The following is a 22,704-nucleotide window of genomic DNA, read 5'->3' on the forward strand; positions in this document are numbered from 1 at the left end:
GTTAGCAGCACTGTCTTAACAGTCAGTGCTTAAGGACCTCCCAACTGTGTTGATTCACAGGAAGAGGATGTGCTGTGTTATCAGTTAACAGTGGCCAGGGAAGGAGACAGGCTAGGACCTTTGACAACAACACTGCACATGTGTAATCAAGGGTTTAAATGAATATATCAAATGTATATATCCTATTTAGAGTGCTTTGGTCCTCTATAGACTGGGGTTAGCTAGTGTTAACAGCTTTTGATTGTGGGTCAAAGACATGGCTAGCCTATGACAACCTATGATGACATAAACCTTCATTCAATACACCATCTAGTGTAAACCTGTTCCACTGTTTTCCTCTGTGCATAGATGAATGTTTCATTTGCCCTGTGCAAGAGTATCCTGAGCATGAGAAATACCCTGATCAGAGACAGGGCAGAGAGAGGAGGGTTCTGGCAGGGCAGGTGATCAGAGACAGGGCAGAGAGAGGAGGGTTCTGGCAGGGCAGTTTCTGACTTTGAGAGGGAGGAGGGGGCACTGCCTCTAAAATGAGTCTCTCTGGAGAGAGAGAGGAAGGGGGCACTGCCTCTAAAATGAGTCCCTCTGGGGAGAGAGAGGAAGGGGGCACTGCCTCTAAAATGAGTCTCTCTGGGGAACATGACATGGACACCAAAGCTAAGAGGTAAGATGAGAATCCATACCTGTTCATGACTGTTTTCCATCTCAGAGCTCAGCAGTGATATTTTGACATCATCATTAGTCAGAATAAATGAGAGACTGAAGGTCTGTCTCTGTTGTGTTGAAGCCCAATCCAGGAGAGACCAGTCTCACCTGTACCCAGCTGTGTGTCCATGAAGAGTGACAGGTCTATGCTTGAACCTATCAATTACAAAGCTGGAGGAGGACCTTCTAATTAGGAAGGGTAGGTACTGACCTCTGCTGGTGTTCAATGTTATGTGATGAAGGTGACTGTTGGAAAAATTGAAGATGTAACACATTTATCCTGTATAAGAATGATTCTGTGTTCAGCATTCCTTGTGTGTAGAGAGAGGCCTACCCCCAAATCTGAACTTTGGGTAACACGAGGCATATGTAAACAAGGTGACCTGGGCTGACCACTCTCTCTTACTGGAGAGACCATAAAAGATGTCTGGCCTTATCTGTGTTGGGTGAATCATATGGTCAAGCTTACAGGGGTCAAAGAGCGCACACACGCACACACTCAAACACGCACACACACACACGCGCGCCAGGTCTATGCAAGGGAGCTGATGAAGAAAAGCCATGGGACATTTGCATGCCTTTGTTTTAACCAATGACTGTAAAGAGCGGTTCTGTTTAAATAGCTAGCTAGCGCAACATGCTAGCAGACAAACTTTGTAGCACAATGGCGTGTGATGTTTTTGTCTCTTTGTTGGCCGGCCGCAAGCAATAAAGCTTTCTTAAACTTGTTCACCAACTGACTGTGCAATGCTTGATAGATTAATATTTCTGACAGTGACATGGAGTTTTTCTGAGCTTGATCGGTCTTAAAAATATTGTTGTTCCAACCAAATGAATCGAATACGAAATAGTATTCATAATCTAAAAGCCTAAATGAGCCCTTTTCTCCATCATGTCACATACCTACTAAAACACAGGGTTAGAGCTGCTGACTGTAGATACTAAAGTATCCCTCATCACATCCCTACTAAAACACAGGGTTAGAGCTGCTGACTGTAGATACTAAAGTATCCCTCATCACATCCCTACTAAAACACAGGGTTAGAGATGCTGACTGTAGATACTAAAGTATCCCTCATCACATCCCTACTAAAACACAGGGTTAGAGATGCTGACTGTAGATACTAAAGTATCCCTCATCGCATCCCTACTAAAACACAGGGTTAGAGCTGCTGACTGTAGATACTAAAGTATCCCTCATCACATCCCTACTAAAACACAGGGTTAGAGCTGCTGACTGTAGATACTAAAGTATCCCTCATCACATCCCTACTAAAACACAGGGTTAGAGCTGCTGACTGTAGATACTAAAATATCCCTCATCACATCCCTACTAAAACATAGGGTTAGAGATGCTGACTGCCAGCCTGGCTGACATACAGACCATGTGGTAAAGGTTCACAGTGAGAGATACAGAGTAACAACAGGTCTGGAAACCTGCCTGTCTGACTCATTTATGTTGACCAGCAACATTCAAGCCTGGATCTGACAATTCTTATGAATTACTTTAGCAACACATATTGTTGTAATTAATCTGTAGGCTCTACTTTAGTGATTTATGTTTGTAAGACACTTTGTTGTGTTTGTTGACAGGATGAGACAGCAGAGACCAGCCTCACCTGTACCCAGCTGTGTGTCCATGAAGAGTGACAGGTCTATGGATCTACCTATCATGTTCAGTGATGGAGGAGGAGGCCTAAATGAGCCCTTTTCTCCATCATGTCACATACCTACTAAAACACAGGGTTAGAGCTGCTGACTGTAGATACTAAAGTATCCCTCATCACATCCCTACTAAAACACAGGGTTAGAGCTGCTGACTGTAGATACTAAAGTATCCCTCATCACATCCCTACTAAAACACAGGGTTAGAGATGCTGACTGTAGATACTAAAGTATCCCTCATCACATCCCTACTAAAACACAGGGTTAGAGATGCTGACTGTAGATACTAAAGTATCCCTCATCACATCCCTACTAAAACACAGGGTTAGAGATGCTGACAGTAGATACTAAAGTATCCCTCATCACATCCCTACTAAAACACAGGGTTAGAGATGCTGACTGTAGATACTAAAGTATCCCTCATCGCATCCCTACTAAAACACAGGGTTAGAGCTGCTGACTGTAGATACTAAAGTATCCCTCATCACATCCCTACTAAAACACAGGGTTAGAGCTGCTGACTGTAGATACTAAAGTATCCCTCATCACATCCCTACTAAAACACAGGGTTAGAGCTGCTGACTGTAGATACTAAAATATCCCTCATCACATCCCTACTAAAACACAGGGTTAGAGATGCTGACTGCCAGCCTGGCTGACATACAGACCATGTGGTAAAGGTTCACAGTGAGAGATACAGAGTAACAACAGGTCTGGAAACCTGCCTGTCTGACTCATTTATGTTGACCAGCAACATTCAAGCCTGGATCTGACAATTCTTATGAATTACTTTAGCAACACATATTGTTGTAATTAATCTGTAGGCTCTACTTTAGTGATTTATGTTTGTAAGACACTTTGTTGTGTTTGTTGACAGGATGAGACAGCAGAGACCAGCCTCACCTGTACCCAGCTGTGTGTCCATGAAGAGTGACAGGTCTATGGATCTACCTATCATGTTCAGTGATGGAGGAGGACCTTCTAATGAAGAAGGGTATGTACTGACCTCTGCTGGTGTTCAATGTTATGTGATGAAGGTGACATGATGTAAAGAAGCCGTCTGTATAACGAAGTATAACATCATCATTAGATTCAGGATCATCATGTGACATTTCTAAGTCAGAACTCATAGCCTGGCTGATGTTCAGACCATGAGGTAGAGCTACACAGTGAGAGGGAGCTGTTATTTAATGTTATTTCATTAACATGTGGTGTTGGTCTTCTCTTTATGTATCTATGGTTTAACCTCTAGACCACCATCAGGCACATCAACACCTTTGACCTCCTTGTTGTGTTTGATCAGTGAGAGACAGGACCACAACCTACCAGTCCACTGTGCTGGTTTAATGTTGAATTTGACCTGACATTAACACAGAGACACAACCACAACACAACCACAACAAACTACCCTGAAACAAATGCAATTATGCAAGCCATACCATACTACCATTGGGTCCAATTATATAACCAATTATTATAACCAATTTTGTTATAATAGCTTTACATACAAATAAGAGAGATCAGTGCAGCTCTAGTGAAGGTTTGACAACAATAACCTCCCTACACACACACACACGCACACGCACACACACACACACACACACACACAGACAGCATGAGAGTCAGTGTCCAGCCCTGCAGGTACCAGGCCTGGTATGAGCACAGACCGGGCAGGGCTCAGCCCACTTAGACTGGTTGAGACCAGAAGGTCTTAAACTCCTGGGTGGAGGAGTGCTGCAGTGTCTAAAGCAGGCTGCTAGCAAACATGCAGCCCTGTGTGAGGTGGACCCTGATGTCATTCTTCAGTGTCTGGTTGAAACACAACACACTTGTTTACCTGGGGGTGACAGTGCTCCTATCTTTGATGAACGTATTAAAGGAATAGTGCCTTGTAGTGGTATAGAAGATGGTTTACTTGGTAGTGATGGTATCACTCTTATACAGTGTGTCTGTGTGTATGCATGAGTGGATACAGTTAAGTTTACCACTCATGCCTATGTATGATACACTCTTTAGTAGATGATCAGCCCTTGTACATGTGGTTCATGTGATTAAGTAATGTCATCTCTTGTCCTCAGAGATCAACAGGAGAAGTCTGAGTCAGACCAGAGTCACCATGAGTACTTGTCCTCCATATTCACAGTGAGTTTTGAGTTACAAACAAGACAATCATTTTAATCATATTGTTCTACTGTGTATAGAGTTCCTGGTTCGTCTGATATCTCCCCTCTCTGTTTCAGGTGCTTGAGCTTAGCAAGCTACGACGAATACCCCCCAGGTCCTAAATGTAGTGTTTACAGTGTATGCATGCATGGGTGTGTGTGTGTGTGTGTCCATGTGTGTGTGTGTGTGTGTGTCTCGGGCCACTGGGTCACCAACAAACACACGGCATGTCTTCTATCATCCTGTAAAAAACATCTTTATTTCTCCTCATTTAGTCAGTAAGGCACTATTTAGTTCATCACATTCAGTGGGACTGAGATCAAAGACAGGTTTGTTGTTTGTCAACAATTAAAACCTCCAACCCTCCCTCCTCCCTCCCCTCCCTCCCTCCCTCCCTCCCTCCCTCTCTGAGGGCCCAAAGGGAGTAGGGAGGGTGGGGGCAGGTCAAGGGAGGGAGGGGATCACACTAGACAGACACACAGACAGTTTATATTCAAGTGGGTAATACTGTCATATTACTGGTCCTAAATGTAGTGTTTACAGTGTATGCATGCATGTGTGTGTGTGTGTCCATGTGTGTGTGTGTGTGTGTGTCCCCGTGTGTGTGTCTCGGGCCACTGGGTCACCAACAAACACACAGCATGTCTTTTATCATCCTGTATAAAACATCTTTATTTCTCCTCATTTAGTCAGTAAGACACTATTTAGTTCATCACATTCAGTGGGACTGAGATCAAAGACAGGTTTGTTGTTTGTCAACAATTAAAACCCCTCTCCCTCCCTCCCTCCCTGCATCCCTCCCTGCATCCCTCCCTGCATCCCTCCCTGCATCCCTCCCTGCATCCCTCCCTGCATCCCTCCCTCCCTCCCTCCTGTGAAAGAAATTTTGGGCCTATTGTAATGGCATTTTTTGATATAGTTACTAAGAATGTATTTTTAATAGACTGAGGTTGTGTTTAAACAAATGGATGTTGCAGTTGGTCTTAAGGTATTTATGGTATTGGTTTATGATGCCTGATTGAGAAGCTAGGGGCACAGAGGTTGGGGGATGTTTGAGTTCTGTGGCCTAAAGGGAGATGGATAGATGGATTCAGTTGATCTAGCAGCCCTGACCTTTTGGCCAAGGAGATTGTGTCCTGTGTCCTGTTTGTGTTTCATTAAGGGTATCTTTACTGTCCTCATTTAGAGAAAGAGCCGTGACATCAAAAGACTTTGGTCACTTGACCTGGGGGGTTATATTGTCTTAACTGTCACTGACCAGTGTTAACCAATCACAGAGACCACTACATTGATGAATTGAACATTTATTAGGGGATCTGTTTTAAGTGTATAAAAGCACAAGCTTTATGATTGTTCTTTATCACTCTGGCGAACGACCTGTGGCTAGCACCTCCTTCGTTATGACTGATCACAAAGTACTTTGTTAAATCATGATCTGTATAAGCAAAATAAATTTATTGTAACCGCCATCTCTTGACTATTCAAATCTGCACAGTGCCGCTGGAATTTCTGCCATTTCACTTGGTGGCCAGTAGGGGGATCCTCGATTGGTCTACGGCGTTCAGCAGGCGGCTCCCCTCGGCGAATTGATCTTCCGGCAAAAAGCCGCCTTTCCTTTCCACGTTAGAGTCGTACAAATTGGGGGAACGTTGGAACGTTGGTCCCGTTACGTTAGAGTCGTACAAAAAAGCATGCAGGAAATGTGCTGACGAGCGCATAAAGGGTAATAATTCACACGTGATATCGTGCTGTGTGTCTTTAAGGCCCTGGGAAATTGGGTCAGGAAATGTATTGATTTCTGAGTCCCAAGAGTAAAATGGTAAAAAGTATACTTTAGAGGATTGGTAAAGATTAAATTGGTAAAGATTAAATTGGTAAAGATTAAAATTGGTAATTGGTAATCAGCTGAGTGTTTAAAAAAAAAAAAAAAAAAGCTTAGAAGGTATTGGGCCTGTGAAATTTCAAAGGTTTTAAGTTTGCAACACGCGTGTTCATTTTTTGTTTTAATTGCAAGTTATGTTTTTTGAGGTTAAAAGAAGTATGAGTAACTAATGGTGTCTATTATTCAACCTATATACAAATTACAAAAATCAAAATTTTAATTATTTTTCAAAACTTTAATTATTTTTCGGTTTGAATATTTGTAATTTAAGATTGTGCAGTTATTTTCATTGAAAGTTGGGAAGTCGGAATTTAATTGTTTTTAGAAAAGAAAAGGGGTAATTGTGTCTTTATTTTCCGTTGTTGGTTATCGTTTATGGATTGTAATTCTGAAAATGAATGGTCTGGAGGCAGAATTGACCTGTCCAAACATCGATTACATGAAGCAAAAGTATGGTAACGATAGTTTATTGCAAATGCAAATATGGATTGATAAATGTGGATTTTCGAGTGTGGAGTCGTTTTGTTTTAAGGACCTTATTGTATTGCGAAATGGGTTCGTGGAGAGAAATAGATACACGATTTTTTTTGAAGTGGAGAAAAGAATAGATTTTAGCCTGATTGGAGAGCTTTTTTTCTGATTGGATGGAGATAGGTAGAGGGATAAAGAAATATTAGGACAGAATAGTGTGGGGAATTTTTCATCTATTTCCCCACAGATTCACGATTGAGATTTTCTGGCTGTTCCGCAAACAAATTTCGCCTCATCCGCAGCCAGGGCTGTTGCGGCAGGATGCGCGGGCGCATGAGGGTTTGCGGGAATGCGAGAACAGAATACGAAGAGGTCAGACATTTGCCATTTCTTCTGACAGCCGGTTATATCTAGGAAAAGTCAAGAAAGTAGGATCCTGGAATGTTTTTTATAGATTTGCTTTGGATTCCCGCAAAGATTGAAGCTTGTGCCTTGACTTGCATATGCCATTGTGTTTCCAAGAAGGAAAGGTTAAAGTCCTCTCCGGAACAAAGGGTTTGAGTCCCTGTTGTGTTTGGAATAAGCGTGTTGTGGGCTATGGTCAAAGCTGATGCAGAGCGTGTTGACATGCTGTTGAAAAACATGTAGGCCAGCACGAATTGCTAGGTATGGTCAATCCAAAATGCGTGCTTTAATTGTGGGAATTTGAGCAAAATGTACGTGAATGTCCGGAGATCATCTTTGTTGAAAGTTTTCTGGAAATTGTGAGCGAACTCTCGCAAAATCAGAGGGGTTCGTGACCGGAAGTTGAGTTTCGAAATGGTGGCGTACAATGTTTATCGGTTGACACTGTTGGTAGAGGAGAGACGATTGTTTTACAACTCTGTGTTAACCGTTATATGTTTGATGTTAGACTTTACATCGGTCTGATTACCGCACACATTCTGTTTTGAAAATGCTAATGTTAATTCTTTGACTGAATTCTCCACTTGAAAAGAGGCGCATGCGCTTGAGCCTAGCGGAAGTTGATTCTTTCAGTGAAGCTCATTCTGCGTGCAGTGCCCACACGTGAGTGCAAAAAAATATCACTCATTTTATTGAGAATTTGACGTTGAATTGTGAAGTATATTGGTTGGGAAAACAGATGTGTGTTTCTGTTTCTTTGTCGAACTTAAGAAAATATTGTGAGTTGCCATACTCTTGATTTGGAAATTATGTACAGACCGATTTTCTATATTATGAGCTTGATTCGTTATTGAATAACGCGCTGGAAATTTAGTGTTTGGGTAGGATAATTGGTAAAAGGCCAGTTTTGGCAATAAAAGCGGTATTCATTTGAAGAATTACAATCCCGGGGTTATTGAAACTTTTATAGAAAGTTATGTGTTCAAACGGAAATGTTATGTTGTTTAAGGAATATTTTTGTTTATGTCTGGAAATGTTCGATGGTTTTATTTTTAATTTTGTGGGAGTTCACAGATGTTACTGTTGTTTAAAGAAATATGTAAAGGGTTATGAAGAAGTGATTAGAAAGATTGAGCCAGTTGAGACCGAATTGCGTTTGTTGTTAAGGGCAAAGGTGCTACATATGTGTGTTTATTGCTGCTGAGATGATTTGTTGAAATGTGTTGGGTTTGGTGGTATTCATATTTACCTATTTAAATGGACTTGAAGTTGAAGCTTTGTCCAACCAGAATGCTAATACATGGGTAAACTGTCGTCCTCTGACGAGTGATATTAGGTGCATATGTAGATTTCGGAGCCTAATTTTTATGTTGAAATTAAAATGGTACTAATGGTTGATAGACTTGAAAAGATAATCCAGGCTGTGACTGTTGGTTAATGGCTAATGGTGAAAACGTGGAGGAAGTGCATTTTGTTCTGTCCTGAGACAAAGGAGAGTCCAGGAAGTTGAATTTGCAACTATGGCAACGACATTGGCTAACAAACTAACAGACCGACAGGCGGGTACAGGCTAGTAAAGGAATTGCAGCTTGATATTTGAGATCCAGGATGAGTAACCGCATGACGCATGCGCAGATGGAAGTTGAGAAATTTACAAAGACGCAAATTTAGAGAAATAGATACATTTGGAGCGAATTTTACATATTAATTTGGTTACTTTTGAAATATGTTACGTGATGAGTATTTTGAGACATTTGCTAACAAGGTTTTGTTTGTTTGAGGACATTTTAAATGAGTTTCAGAAATTCCGAGGAAAGGTGGGGGCTAAAAAAAAAACATCCCGTTACGTTGAGTTTTACTGAGGTGATCCCAGAGGGTGTAATTCTGCATAATTATGTGAGTATTAATGGTGAAAGATGTGTCCGTTTAGATGAATTCGAAGTTTGGTGGTTTACAAATTTATGATTTAACATTTGTTCTAAATCCTAGCCAAACAGGGAGGTAGGAGCCTTTCAGACCAGAACTTGTATTTACGAGCGGAAAATCTGTGGTGTGTGATGGTATCCATAAAAATGCAGAAATTAGACCCTGGTTCATAAATTAGTTCTAATTGGATTGGAAAAGTTATACTTTAGCAAAATTAAGTGAATAGCTGGTAAACGCCAACCATCTGTGTTGTTTAAAAGAAATGAAAAAAGGTTGAGAGTTTTTGCTTTGTTCCAGAGCGCGCTGTTTGATGCGAGTTTGAAATGCGCGATTGTTTATTTGAGTTGATTCACTAACAAAGAGTAATTGAGATAGCTGGTAAATATAGGAATATTCAAAGGTGTATACATTACATGCTTTGATAAAACTTTTGAGGTGTTAAAGAATAAGGTTTTGTTTTACGGGTTTATGTTAAATTGTGAATTTAAAGGTTTAAAAGAAAAAGGGAGAGTTTATATTTTCTTTTGTCTTAAGGGCATGGTACAATGTTTTGGGATAAACAGTTAGGCTGTGATGAGGTTGTATCATTATGGTATTGGTTCATAAAGAGGGTTATGATAATTTGGTTTTGAAATAATTTGGGAAGACTCATTAAGTCTGATAAATTGTGGTGTGATGGTTGTGCTAAGTAGCTTGTTCTGGACTGCAGCCAAAGCAAGTTATGAAGTTCTACCTATCTAACCTATATAGAAATATAGATGGGGTATAAGTTTGGTTAATGGTTACATTAAGAACATTTTATGGTCTATGTTTTATTTTGGAATCATACAGATTAAATTCTGGTTTAGGGTAGTGATGCTAGTTTTCTACATGTCTTGGAAAAAGAGAGAGTTGATTTGGTGAATTTAAATACAGGGAAAAATTAAAAGGGAATCTGAAATTTAAAGGTATTCATTTGAACTGTTCCTAAAGGTTTTTTTGAAGAAAAGATAATAAGAGACTAAAAGTTGAGGTTATTCGTAATTTGGCTGTTTTCTAAAATAGTTTTATTTTATACAAATTGGTTCAAAAGTAGTTTGCTTCAGTGTAAGCTTGTTAATTCATAAAAGGGAAAAGAGTTAAAATATGTACTGATAGTTAAATACATCATTGGTGTTACATATGATTTTGGGAAAGGTATGGAAACAGGAAGTTTCTTAGTTTGATCTGGGACACAACTTGCTGTATGCAAATGTGGAATTCACTCTAACAATTATGATTATTCCACAGGGAAAATGCTAGTGCTGATACTAGCTGGAGCAGTTTCTAGATTGCCTGAATGCATTGATGAACTAACTAGAATATGTTTTTGATGTTGATATGTTTACAGGAAGTGATGAGATGATGTTGCTATGTCCGGATGAGCCTAACTTGACAAATTTGGGCTTACAGGACTCTTTTGAGGAAAATTGTTGTGTGACCTTGATACAACATTTGTTATGGATTCTTTAAGGGAAGCGCAGGCTTCTTAGAGAGGAAGAGATGACGTTTAGGAATTTATGACTGACTGATGACTGACTGATCTAAACAGAGAGTGACTATGGGGGTTTTATGGTTTTATGAATTTAGTTTCAGTAGTTTGGATTTGTGATAGGATTGTGAGGGTTTGATATGATATTGCTGAGTTGAAAATATTGGACTGTATTTAACCCAGAGTGAGAATTTTGTTTTGTTTGAGTATATTTGATAAGAATTACAGAATACAGCGGACAGATGGAGAAAGGAATGGTGGAATGGAGATTCGAACTTGGACTAATCCACAAGAAAATGCGTTTTGGAAAAAGGAAGGATATGAGAATAAAAAATGGAGGTTGTATGGTCTGCATAAAACATTTATCTTGAGATTTTGCTAAGTTAACACATGGAAAGATCATGCCTCTACAGTTTGTGTGATATCAAGAAGAATGCATTATTTTAGCATACAAGAGGATTTGTAATGGATGCATAGTCATTTTGTTAATACTTCATATGTGGGACAAGTATTATGAGAAAAGGAATTTAAACACGATAAGCTTCACAGTTAAGGTTAGAGAAACTATTTGGGTATTGATAGATGGATTTTGTAGAGTTCAATTTTTGGAGAAGTGATACTGTTTAATGATTGTTGATGGGAAGAAGTTTTAGACTTCTCAGGGGCTCAGTGATCAAGCTTTTGTTAATTTAGATTATTTTCGATGGGATTTTTCTTTGAGGATATGTAATGATAATGGGTCACACTTGTTTAAGGAAGTTATTTTGGTGTTGATAGGATTCAACATTGTGTTAATCACTTCAGTTGAATGAGAGAACAGATCTTTGAAGACGAAGTCAGACGACAAGAAGTCAGTTACCTTTAACTCTGTGAGAATGTGCTTGTTTATCACTGTGCAACCTTTTTGGAGTCTATTTTGTGTGAGATTCACAGGCAGGTGAAGGAGACTATTCCTATGACTGGACATGATCTGGACTATGACTGCATGATTTGATACCAGATGACTGGATCGTGGTGAAGGACCTGAAACGCCTGGTAAAACCCAAGGTGGACGGGGCCATACCAGATTCTCCTGACGACTAATCCGGCGGTTAAGATCGAGGGGAGAGCAACGTGGATACACGCTAACCATTGCAAGCGTGCACCTTGTCTGGAGACGGAAGCAGAGGATACGCGTTCTGAGTAGTACCAAGGAAATTTCCGAGCTGTACGTGAAGTGCAGTGTCGTTGAAAGTTGCCCTGAGCAATTTGATCGTCGTTTGCAATCGATTCGACTAGACTACACCGCCAGACAGAAGTTTGTCTACAAGCCAACTGAAGATGGCCACTACGGATGCACGACCATGGCATCAGTTCCGACAACCTGGACTTTGTGGTATACGGGGTGCAGTGGGTTTTGTCTTGGGAATGGCATTTCTTATTGCTCTTAATGTATTTTTGCTTTTGTATTTGAATAAAAGTATGCATAATTCTGATGATACTATGACAATAGATCCAATGACTTCAACTGTTTCACCTGCAACGTTCCAGATGTTGAAAAGTGATGAGAGAGAGGTTGTAGATGAAATGGAATCGGAGATGGAGTTTAATTCTTGGTATAAGTTAGCAACATATTCAGTAAAACAAGTTTTAGGCGAAGAACACCCACCATGTGTGTATTGCCAGCCACTTAAGGATGTTCCACTGATTATGCCAGCACCATTTAATTCAACTAGTTGTTATGATTTTAATTACCATCGAATTATTTCAGGTGACATTGATAAAACGAGATGTGTGGACAGTAGTCATCTGGTTTTGTTCAGGAATTGTCCAGTCTGTCCCACTAACTGCTATCATTACCAGAGTTCTAGTGCTTGGTATTTAAATTCCAATCTAGGATGTGCAGCAGTACGTCCTATGCTTACTGGACCAATTGAGAACGAGGGAACGGAAGATGTTCTGATTGATTTTGTTATAGTTCCAGGGCAAAAGTTTGAGTGTTTTGAGAAAAGTTCCGATATTGTTAAAACAGTATTCGTGGGGAACTTTAGTGAAGGGAAAGTAAAGATTGGAACTTGTGGACATACTTGGGTGGTAAATCCATACTGTGAGGCGATGCAGTTTAGAGATGTTAATGGGACTTTACACCCTTGTTACAAGTATAGAAGCTCTGTTCGTGTGGATAGTGAGGGAAAACATCATACTCCACCACCTTCTGGCCCATTGGTATATCCAGGACGCGATATAGCTGATATATTTTGGTATTGTGGGGGTAGAATTAGATCACGTTTACCAAAAGGATGGGTGGGAGTGTGTGCTAAGGTGATGTTAGTTAGTAAGACGTTGATTAAGCCTTTAGGAAATGTGACGGTTGATTCAGGCAGACAGAGACGAGCTGCTCCTGTTGGTTCTTTTGATAGTGGAATTTACATAGATGATATTGGAGTACCAAGAGGGGTGCCTACTGAGTTTAAAGCTAGAAATCAGGTAGCTGCAGGACTAGAATCATTCTTTTGCGTACATTGTACGGTTAACAAAAATGTGGATTGGATTAATTATATATATTATAATCAGCAAAGTTTTATTAATTACACTGTTGATGCGATTTCTGGATTATCAGAACAATTGGCTAAGACTTCAGAGATGGCATGGCAAAACAGGATTGCTCTAGACATGTTGTTGGCTGAAAAAGGGGGTGTTTGTGTACTTTTCAATAATACATGTTGTACGTACATTCCCAATAATACAGCGAGGGATGGGTCAGTCACTAAAGCATTATCAAGCATGCGTACTTTGAGATTAGAATTGTCTGAACATTCTGGATTTGATGATTCAAAAGGAGTTTGGTCATGGATTGACGGTTCTTGGGAAATGTTTGGTAAATGGAAGGCAGTTCTTCTGTCTGTTTTGTGTGGAATAGGTGTCATTTTGTTGATACTATTGTTTTTGGCTTGTTGTCTGTTTCCCTGTGTAAGGAAGATTGTGGAAAAGACAATGGCTAAATCATTTGCTGTTCAAATGATGAACTATAGTCCCTTAGAGGATTCTGACTGGGTTCCACCATTTAAGGATGAAGAGGCTACTGTGAGTGATATGTAATTCTCTTGTTATTTTTGGGGTTATGTTTTGATTAAAGGGGGTTACTTTATTTTCTTGCATCCATATCTGTATGGATGTTTTATATTTTTGTATGCTTATGCTTTTGTATGCCTTTGTTGTTTAAAAAAAAAAAGTAAGGAATGTAATGGCATTTTTTGATATAGTTACTAAGAATGTATTTTTAATAGACTGAGGTTGTGTTTAAACAAATGGATGTTGCAGTTGGTCTTAAGGTATTTATGGTATTGGTTTATGATGCCTGATTGAGAAGCTAGGGGCACAGAGGTTGGGGGATGTTTGAGTTCTGTGGCCTAAAGGGAGATGGATAGATGGATTCAGTTGATCTAGCAGCCCTGACCTTTTGGCCAAGGAGATTGTGTCCTGTGTCCTGTTTGTGTTTCATTAAGGGTATCTTTACTGTCCTCATTTAGAGAAAGAGCTGTGACATCAAAAGACTTTGGTCACTTGACCTGGGGGGTTATTTTGTCTTAACTGTCACTGAGCAGTGCTGACCAATCACAGAGTTCAGAAAAACCATTTGATCTAAAGTTTATATAAGGCAGGGTTTTAGGGTTGTTCTGGATCACTCTGGCGAACGACCTGTGGCTAGCACCTCCTTCGTTATGACTGATCACAAAGTACTTTGTTAAATCATGATCTGTATAAGCAAAATAAATTTATTGTAACCGCCATCTCTTGACTATTCAAATCTACACAGTGCCGCTTGAATTTCTACCATTACACAAGTTGACACTTCATTTTGGTAGCTCTAATCTGCTACAGCACAACAGCGCTCTCCCCCCTCCCCACACCAGTGACCATGCTCATGGCCCGGACCCTTCCGGAACAGCACAGGGTTTCCCTGGAGCTGCTATCCGGAGCAATGACAGTGATGTATAAGACCCCATTGATATGTTAACACGACGGAACCTTGATCCCCACTGGGTCTTCTGAGCCCTCTTGCTGCTTTCCCATGACCATCCTCTTGCTCCTAAGAGGTCAAACCGTCTACGACACAGACCTGATGGCCAGCCCCCGTGTTCCTGTGAAAGACGCTTCTTTCACCCTCTTCAAGAAGGTTGACGAGGGCATGTGTGGTCCTGACGGCGTCAAGGTCATTGTGGGCCACCACTACGACCACTTTGAGAGCGTCAAGGTCATGCTCATGGCCCGGGTCTTTCCGGAACAGCACAGGGTTTCCCTGGAGCTGTTTGGCTGTGACCACTAGCTGACATCCACAATGTCCACAAAACAACAAACCTATCATGGAAACGGGTCTTAATATCACCCGATCTTTCTTTCAACACATGCACCCTGGTGTTCACATACAAGATGTACTTTGCCTAAACCTGCAGTAGACCTCATGTTCTGTTCTGTTCCCTCTGATCTGTCTCAAGCCTCCTTCATGCTGTTTCTCTGTCTCCTGCCTCTGGCTCTCTTATGGAATGCTCTGCAGGGTTCTAAGGTGCTTGGGTTCATGTGTCTTTTTCATTGAAGAATTGAACCACATGGAGAGTCTAAAAGGGTTTACATTGAAATGATGCCACATTTGAACTTTGATGTTTTGATTTGATTTGAACACATTTGATGTTTGAATACTGTACTTCAACTGTTTGGACCCTAGTGTAGCAGAGACTATATATTTTCAGTTTTATGTATACAGTATATATGTATATATATTTGTAAATCAAAATAATGAACACTGACAAACACGCTATTTTCAGTAAATCCCCATAAATAAAAAGTCAACCACAAAAAAAGACATGGCTACAAAGTACATTTTCTTTTGTGCTCAGGCTCTGTGATGGACACAGGTTATGTCCAAGGGGTCCATATTGATGATATTGCCTGGTCCTCAGGTCCCTCTCACTGTTGGGGAGCCTCTCTAGTCCTCCTCTTCTGAGGAGGCAGAGCAGCAGGTAAAGAGCTTCCTCATTCGACGGAGGAATCCTCTCATCCCCCCCCTTATCTCCTCCCCTCCATCCTCCTCCTGTTGTCCGCCCACTGAGGAAGAAAACCTTCATTAACACTGTATCTGCATGTTCTCCACACAGCTTCCTGGTATCTGAGAAGTGTGTATGCAGTAGAACTTGTGCATGTAGCTTCCTGGTATCTGAGAAGTGTGTATGTAGTAGAACTTGTGCATGTAGCTTCCTGGTATCTGAGAAGGTACTCACCAATGCAGCTCTCCTGTTCCACGTCAGCTGGGACCTCACTGGTCTGTGAACAGACAATACTAAGCATGTGAGACCATAAACTATACTGTAGAGCAATGGCATAAACTTCCAAACTGAAGCATATTCATACCACATGTACAATGGTATTATTCAGTCTGGTGAAACTTGTCAACAAAAGAATGATTTCATGTTCACACCATGAGGAGTCTTGGAGCCTCCTGAGGGAAGACACCATGGATGCTCAGCAGTGGCTCATCTTCTAGAAGCAACAGCATCTTGGCAGAAGCTCCATCCAGGGTCTTGGTGCTGGTGAGGCCAGCCTCTAGATCCAGGGTCTTGGTGCTGGTGAGGCCAGCCTCTAGATCCAGGGTCTTGGTGCTGGTGAGGCCAGCCTCTAGATCCAGGGTCTTGGTGCTGGTGAGGCCAGCCTCTAGGGCCAAGGTCTTGCTGCTGGTGAGGCCAGCCTCTAGGGCCAGGGTCTTGGTGCTGGTGAGGCCAGCCTCTAGATCCAGGGTCTTGGTGCTGGTGAGGCCAGCCTCTAGATCCAGGGTCTTGGTGCTGGTGAGGCCAGCCTCTAGATCCAGGGTCTTGGTGCTGGTGAGGCCAGCCTCTAGGGCCAGGGTCTTGCTGCTGGTGAGGCCAGCCTCTAGGGCCAGGGTCTTGGTGCTGGTGAGGCCAGCCTCTAGATCCAGGGTCTTGGTGTTGGTGAGGCCAGCCTCTAGATCCAGGGTCTTGGTGCTGGTGAGGCCAGCCTCTAGATACAGGGTCTTGGTGCTGGTGAGGCCAGCCTCTAGACCCAGGGTCTTGGTGCTGGTGAGGCTAGCCTCTAGGGCCAGGGTCTTGGTGCTGGTGAGGCCAGCCTCTAGGGCCAGCTTTGAGGCCTTGCCTCTGTCCAGCTTCCCCTCAGCAGCATGAGCCCCAGCCTCCCTCAGGGTGAGGTCGAGGCCAGACTCAGCCAGAGAAGCTGTGGACAGCTGAGATGTAGTCAGATGTCTGTTCTGACTGGTCTTCATGTCAGCTCCAGCACTGGCCAGGGCCTTGATCTCCTTCTGGTCCTGGATGATGGCCTTGATGGTGAGGCCTTTCTCCATTGAGGTAGGCCAAGACTGGAGGGAGAATTAAGGTTCAGTTGCCATTGAAAACAATGTCCCATTTTGGTCACGATTACACTGAACCCAAAGCCAACTATGAATCAATTTGCTTTCTTCACCTTTTCTGCCTGGGGATCAGTGTCCACGGTGATGCTCTCCTTGAGGCTGAAGGAGCTCTCAGCACCTGGCTTGTTATGACCCTGTTGATAGACAGTTCAAACAGTGAGACTTAGTTTAAGAGCTAGTTTATGCCCACATGTTCTGGAGCTGTCGAGAGAGAAACGTGAAATGTGAGTGATTTTGACATCTATAAGCTCCAGACTGAAAACACAATGACCTTGTTCCCCCTTGCCACCTCATCCACCAACTTCCTGGTTGCCTCCAGAGAATGCAAGTTGTAGCTGTCATTCAGCAGGCAGAAAGTGGAAGACTCCACCTCAAACCTGTCAAAGACAGCCTTCACCACATCCCGGGCCAGAGCTGAGGTGATGAACACAATCTTGTGCACCGGGACGTCCCCGTACGGAGCCAGGACAGAGGTGACGGTGTCCTTCAGCAGCCACCGGATCTCCTCCATGGCGGCCTTGGCCCTCAGCCCGTCTACGGAGGTCCAGGTGGTTCCTCCCTGGGTACCTCCACCCAGCAGGTGGCGGAAGGTGATGGTGACCAGCCTGGGGGTGAGCTCTCCAGTTTCCTGCAGGAGACTGGGAGCTCCGGGGACCTCAGAGGTGGAGTGAGAGGGCATCAGGCTGTGAGGAAGGCCAGAGAGCAGATGTCTGACCTCGGTCTCTACACACGGTCTGAACATCTTCATACTCCTATGAAGTCCCTCCATGGTGACCTTCACCAGAGAAAAATAGAAGAGAGTTAGAGAGAGTGACAGAGACAGAGAGAGAAAGAGATAGAGAGAGACAAAGAGAGAGAGACAGAGAGACAGAGAGAGAGAGAGAGAGAGAGAGACACACAGAGAGAGAGAGAGAGGGAGAGAGAGAGAGAGAGACACAGAGAGAGAGAGAGAGAGAGAGAGAGAGAGAGAGAGAGAGAGAGAGACAGAGAGAGAGAGAGAGAGAGAGAGAGAGAGAGAGAGAGAGAGAGACAGAGAGAGAGAGAGAGAGAGAGAGAGAGAGAGAGAGAGAGAGAGAGAGAGAGAGAGAGAGAGAGAGAGAAGAGAGAAAGTTGACAGACAGAGAAATACAGGAAATCCTTTGTTCCAGAATGTGATGTACTGTTTCTCTACACCAGGTTGTTGTCATGTACCTTTCTGCCAAACAGCCCAGAGAGACGACACTCCTTCTCGGTCTCTCTGAGTATCTCCTCCTGGATCTTCAGCAGCTGGTCGCGTCTCTTCATATACCAGACCTGAGTACAGAAACACCATCAAAAGATCAATTGTTTTCTATGTGCAATCACACAGTAACAACTTGAATAAATAAATGTAACTTGTACTGTTACTGTTTTCAATATAGAGACCGTAATACGAGTCTTTGGTTCTCTGGGAGTTTGTACTGTGAACAAGGTCCACTGTGAAGCTCTTACCCTGATGGCAGTCAGCTGTCGCAAGTCATGATTGCAGGCCCGGCACCTTCAAAATAGAAGAAATAAAAAACAGCAAACCATCACTTTTCTAATGACAATTGCTCTCTCTCTCTCTCTCTCTCTCTCTCTCTCTCTCTCTCTCTCTCTCTCTCTCTCTCTCTCAATTCAATTCAATTCAATTCAGCTTTATTAGCATGACAGTCATTTCAACCGTATTGCCAAAGCAAGACGCACAATAACAGACAACCATACATCAACAACAATATTCAAACACAACATAAGGAACAACAGTCTGTATCGTCCGGAACATGTGGTAACAACAAAGTGTCGAGAGCAGAAAACAACAAATCGAAACAAAAACAACCTAAGTAAATAGCTACATTGAGATGGACAACACATATTACAAATAGGATTTCAAGGCTGGTCACATTACATTCAGGTTTTCCCTGATTTCATGGCACTCTTTTAGAAATCGTCCAGATAGGGGGGCTGTGTGTCCCTCCCCTAAGAGCACTTTTAGCTTTTCATTATCAGACAGTGTGGTGAATGATGGTACAAGGGATTCAAATGTATCAAAGAAATGCTGTCTGGTATGTCTGTACCGTTGGCAGTGTAGTAAAAAGTGCATCTCTGTCTCTACCTCACCTGTAGTACAGTGGCCACACACTCTGGACTCTTCTGGTAACCAGGTTTTCTTATGTCTGCCTTTTTCAATGGCCAGACTGTGGTCACTGATCCTGTATTTGGTCAGGATCTGTCTCTGTTTTACGTCTTTTACAGTATAAAGATATTTAGCCAATTCATAGTTTCTGTTTAGGGCCCGATAGCAACTTAGTTTGTTTTGTTTTTTGGTTTGGTTGTTCCAATGTTCCAGATAGGCCTTTTTGGTTTGTTGGACAATTTGGTTTACTCTGATTGGTGATTGTGAAGCAGTGCTGGTCTGAGGTGGGGCAATGTTAGGTGTTGGTTGGTTAATTAGTCTCATGACCAGCTGACTGAAAGGACTCTTTTGGGGGTTCAATTCTTGGGTTTTCAGTGCTTCAAATTGCAGAGTATCTTGGGGACTTAATTTGAGATGTATCCAGAATTTTAGTGATCTTTTTTTGATGTTTATAATTAATGGATATCGGCCTAATTCTGCTCTGCATGCATTGGTGGGTGTTTTCCTTTGTATATTCAATATAATTCGACAGAATTCAGCATGCAGGGCCTCTATTGGATGTTTGTCCCATCTAGGGTAGTCATGCTGACTGAGTGGACCCCATACCTCACTGCCATATAGAGCTATTGGTGCTATTACGCTATCAAATATTTTAGTCCAGATTCTAATTGGTATGTCTATTTTATGGAATTTTTTTCTAATTGCAAAAAAGGCTCTAGAGGCTTTCTCCTTCAGCGCATTCACTGCCAGTCCAAAGTTTCCTGAGGCACTGATTTTGATCCCCAGGTAGTCATAGGACAGGGTGTGCTCTAGTGTGGTGTTTCCTAGAGTGAATATATGTTTGTTTTCCTGAGATCTGGGCTTTTTCTGGAAGATCATTATTTGAGACTTTTTAAAGTTTACTGTCAGGGCCCAGTTCTGACAGTATTGCTCTAGCAGATCCAGATGTTGCTGTAAGCCCTGCTCTGTGGGTGACAACAGCACCAGGTCATCCGCATAGAGTAGGAATTTTACCTCCCTTTTATTCAGGTTGAGGCCAGGGGCTGTAGATTGTTCCAACAATACTGCTAGCTCATCAATGTAGATATTGAAGAGCGTTGGAGATAAGTTGCATCCCTGGCGAACACCTTGTCCTTGAGTGAAGAAGTCCGTTCTTTTATTGTTAATTTTTATCCCGCACTTATTTTTGACATAGATTGATTTGATTATGTCATAAACTTTACCTCCTATACCACTTTGGAGAATTTTATAGTATAATCCTTCTTGCCAGATTGAATCAAAAGCTTTCTTAAAGTCAATAAAGCATGCAAAAATCTTTTTTTGTTTGTTTTGGTATATGTGTTGATCTATTAGGGTGTGTAGGGTGTAAACATGATCAGTAGTGCGGTGATTTGGTAGGAAGCCAATTTGTGCTTTACTCAAGACATTGTGTTCCGTAAGGAAGGCCAGCATTCGGGCATTGATAATGCTGCAGAAGACCTTCCCCATGTTACTGCTCACACAGATGCCTCGGTAGTTATTTGGGTCTAATTTGTCTCCACTCTTGAATATTGGGGAAATAAACCCTTGACTCCATATTTCAGGGAAGCAGCCCGCTTCAAGGACCAGGTTGAACAGCTTAAGCAGGGCCTGCTGCAGCTCAGGAGTGCTGTTTTTAAGCATCTCTGTCCTGATACTGTCAGGACCGCTGGCTTTTCCTGATCTTAATTTTTTTATATTGTCTTCTAGTTCTTTTATTGTAATTTGGTAATCAAGTGGGTCCTGATTGTTCTTGATGGTTGTTTCAAGTATTCGTAATTTATCTTGTATCTGTTTCTGGTTAGAGTTTAGACTGTTAAGTGGCATTTCTTTATACAGGTTTTCAAAATGTGTTTTCCAAATGTGACCATTTTGAATGGTTAAGTGTTTGTTTTCATTTTTGTTTAAGTTCTTCCATTTTTTCCAGAATAGATTTTGGTCAATTGAGTCTTCAATTTCTTTTAGCTTTTGATTGTAATGTTTTCCTTTTTTTTGCTTTAGAGTTCGTTTGTATTCTCTCAGTGTTTCGGCATAATTCTGACGCAGGTCTGTGTTTTGAGGTTGATGGTGTTTTTGATTAGACAGATTTCTTAATTTTTTTCTGATGTTTTTACAGTCTTCATCAAACCACTCATCACCTTTGGGCTTCTGTTTTGTCTTATAACTCTTTTTAGTAAGACCTGCTTTATTGGCGGATTTGTGAAAGATTTTAATAATTTCTGTTACTGCCCTATTTATTTCAGATTGATTTGTTTGGAATTTTGCAGAGAGAAAATCATGAATTAGGTTGGTAATTTTAGGAGAAGTTAATATATTTTTAAAAGTGTCATCACTGTCAGGAGCCCATTTGTATGATGTTTGTAGTTCAAACATTTTGCAGGGCTCAGGTTGTTTGTTATTTTTTTGTCCATTTGTTTTCAGATAGACATTTATCTGACAGTGGTCTGTTAGTGGTGTCTGAGGTCTGACAGTGAATGCGCTGATGGAGGAGGGGTCCACGTCAGTGATAGCGTAGTCGACTACACTAGTTCCAAGAGTTGAACAGTATGTGAACCTTCCTAACGAGTCCCCTCTGGTCCTACCATTGAGCATGTACAGGCCTAGGGAGCGACAGAGATGCACTAATTCTTTGCCCGTTTTGTTTACAATACGATCAGGGTTGTTTCTCTGGGAGATCGTGTAGGTATGGTACAGTGAGGGTTGTCTAAAGATGTGATTCTTACAAGCAGCATCAACCATGTCAGGCTCACATCCTGTTCTGGCATTCAGGTCTCCAATCAGCAAGATATTACCCTGGGCCTGGTAGTGGTTGATCTCTACTTGGAGATTGTCAAAAAAGTTTTCATTAAAATATGGTGATTCCTGAGGGGGAGTGTAGGCTGCACATATATATAAATCACTGTCACATTTGATGGTGATTTTGTTTAATTTAAGCCAGATATGTGTTGGTGCTTTTTTAATTTGTTTTAATTGGTTTGATAACTCGCTTTTGTACCATACAATAACCCCGCCAGAGTCTCTGCCACGTTTGGTACTTTTCTGTTTGAGGGATGGTAGTAGGATTTCTGTGTATCCTGGGGGACAGTGAGAGTCTGTGTCCTGCCGACACCATGTTTCTAAAAGTATGACAATGTCATGGCCATCTATACATGAGAGAAACTCTTGGTTTGAACTCTTTGCTCCATAGACAGAAGAGTATAAACCTTGGATGTTCCATGAGCTAATCGTGAGAGATTTACTTTCAATCATTTGTTATACAAAAAAAGAAATTATTATATTAGATACGTACAATGACAGGTAAACAATTCAATTAAATTGAGATCAGGCAGTGAGGAATACCCTTATTAAAATTAATATATATATATATACACACTCACTATATTTTCCTCTTTAATAATAACAATTATAAATATAACGTT

General features: G+C 41.7%; 1 protein-coding gene across 11 annotated transcripts in view; it reads left to right on the forward strand.

Annotated features, from left to right (window-relative positions):
- The window catches only part of LOC134038951 (NACHT, LRR and PYD domains-containing protein 3-like), a 201,505-nt gene that overhangs the window by 143,846 nt on the left and 34,955 nt on the right, over positions 1 to 22,704 (forward strand). For 7 of the 11 annotated variants that reach the window (XM_062484639.1, XM_062484644.1, XM_062484638.1 and 4 more), the window contains one exon: positions 3,245 to 3,361. In XM_062484639.1, the coding sequence (XP_062340623.1) occupies positions 3,245 to 3,361 (117 nt within the window). Of the gene's footprint in view, positions 1 to 496; positions 662 to 3,244; positions 3,362 to 4,445; positions 4,510 to 22,704 lie in introns of those variants that run through there. The other 4 variants (XM_062484646.1, XM_062484649.1, XM_062484641.1 and 1 more) reach the window with 3 other exon arrangements.

Source organism: Osmerus eperlanus, chromosome 18 (genome assembly GCF_963692335.1).
Source record: "Osmerus eperlanus chromosome 18, fOsmEpe2.1, whole genome shotgun sequence".
Taxonomy (NCBI): domain Eukaryota; kingdom Metazoa; phylum Chordata; class Actinopteri; order Osmeriformes; family Osmeridae; genus Osmerus; species Osmerus eperlanus.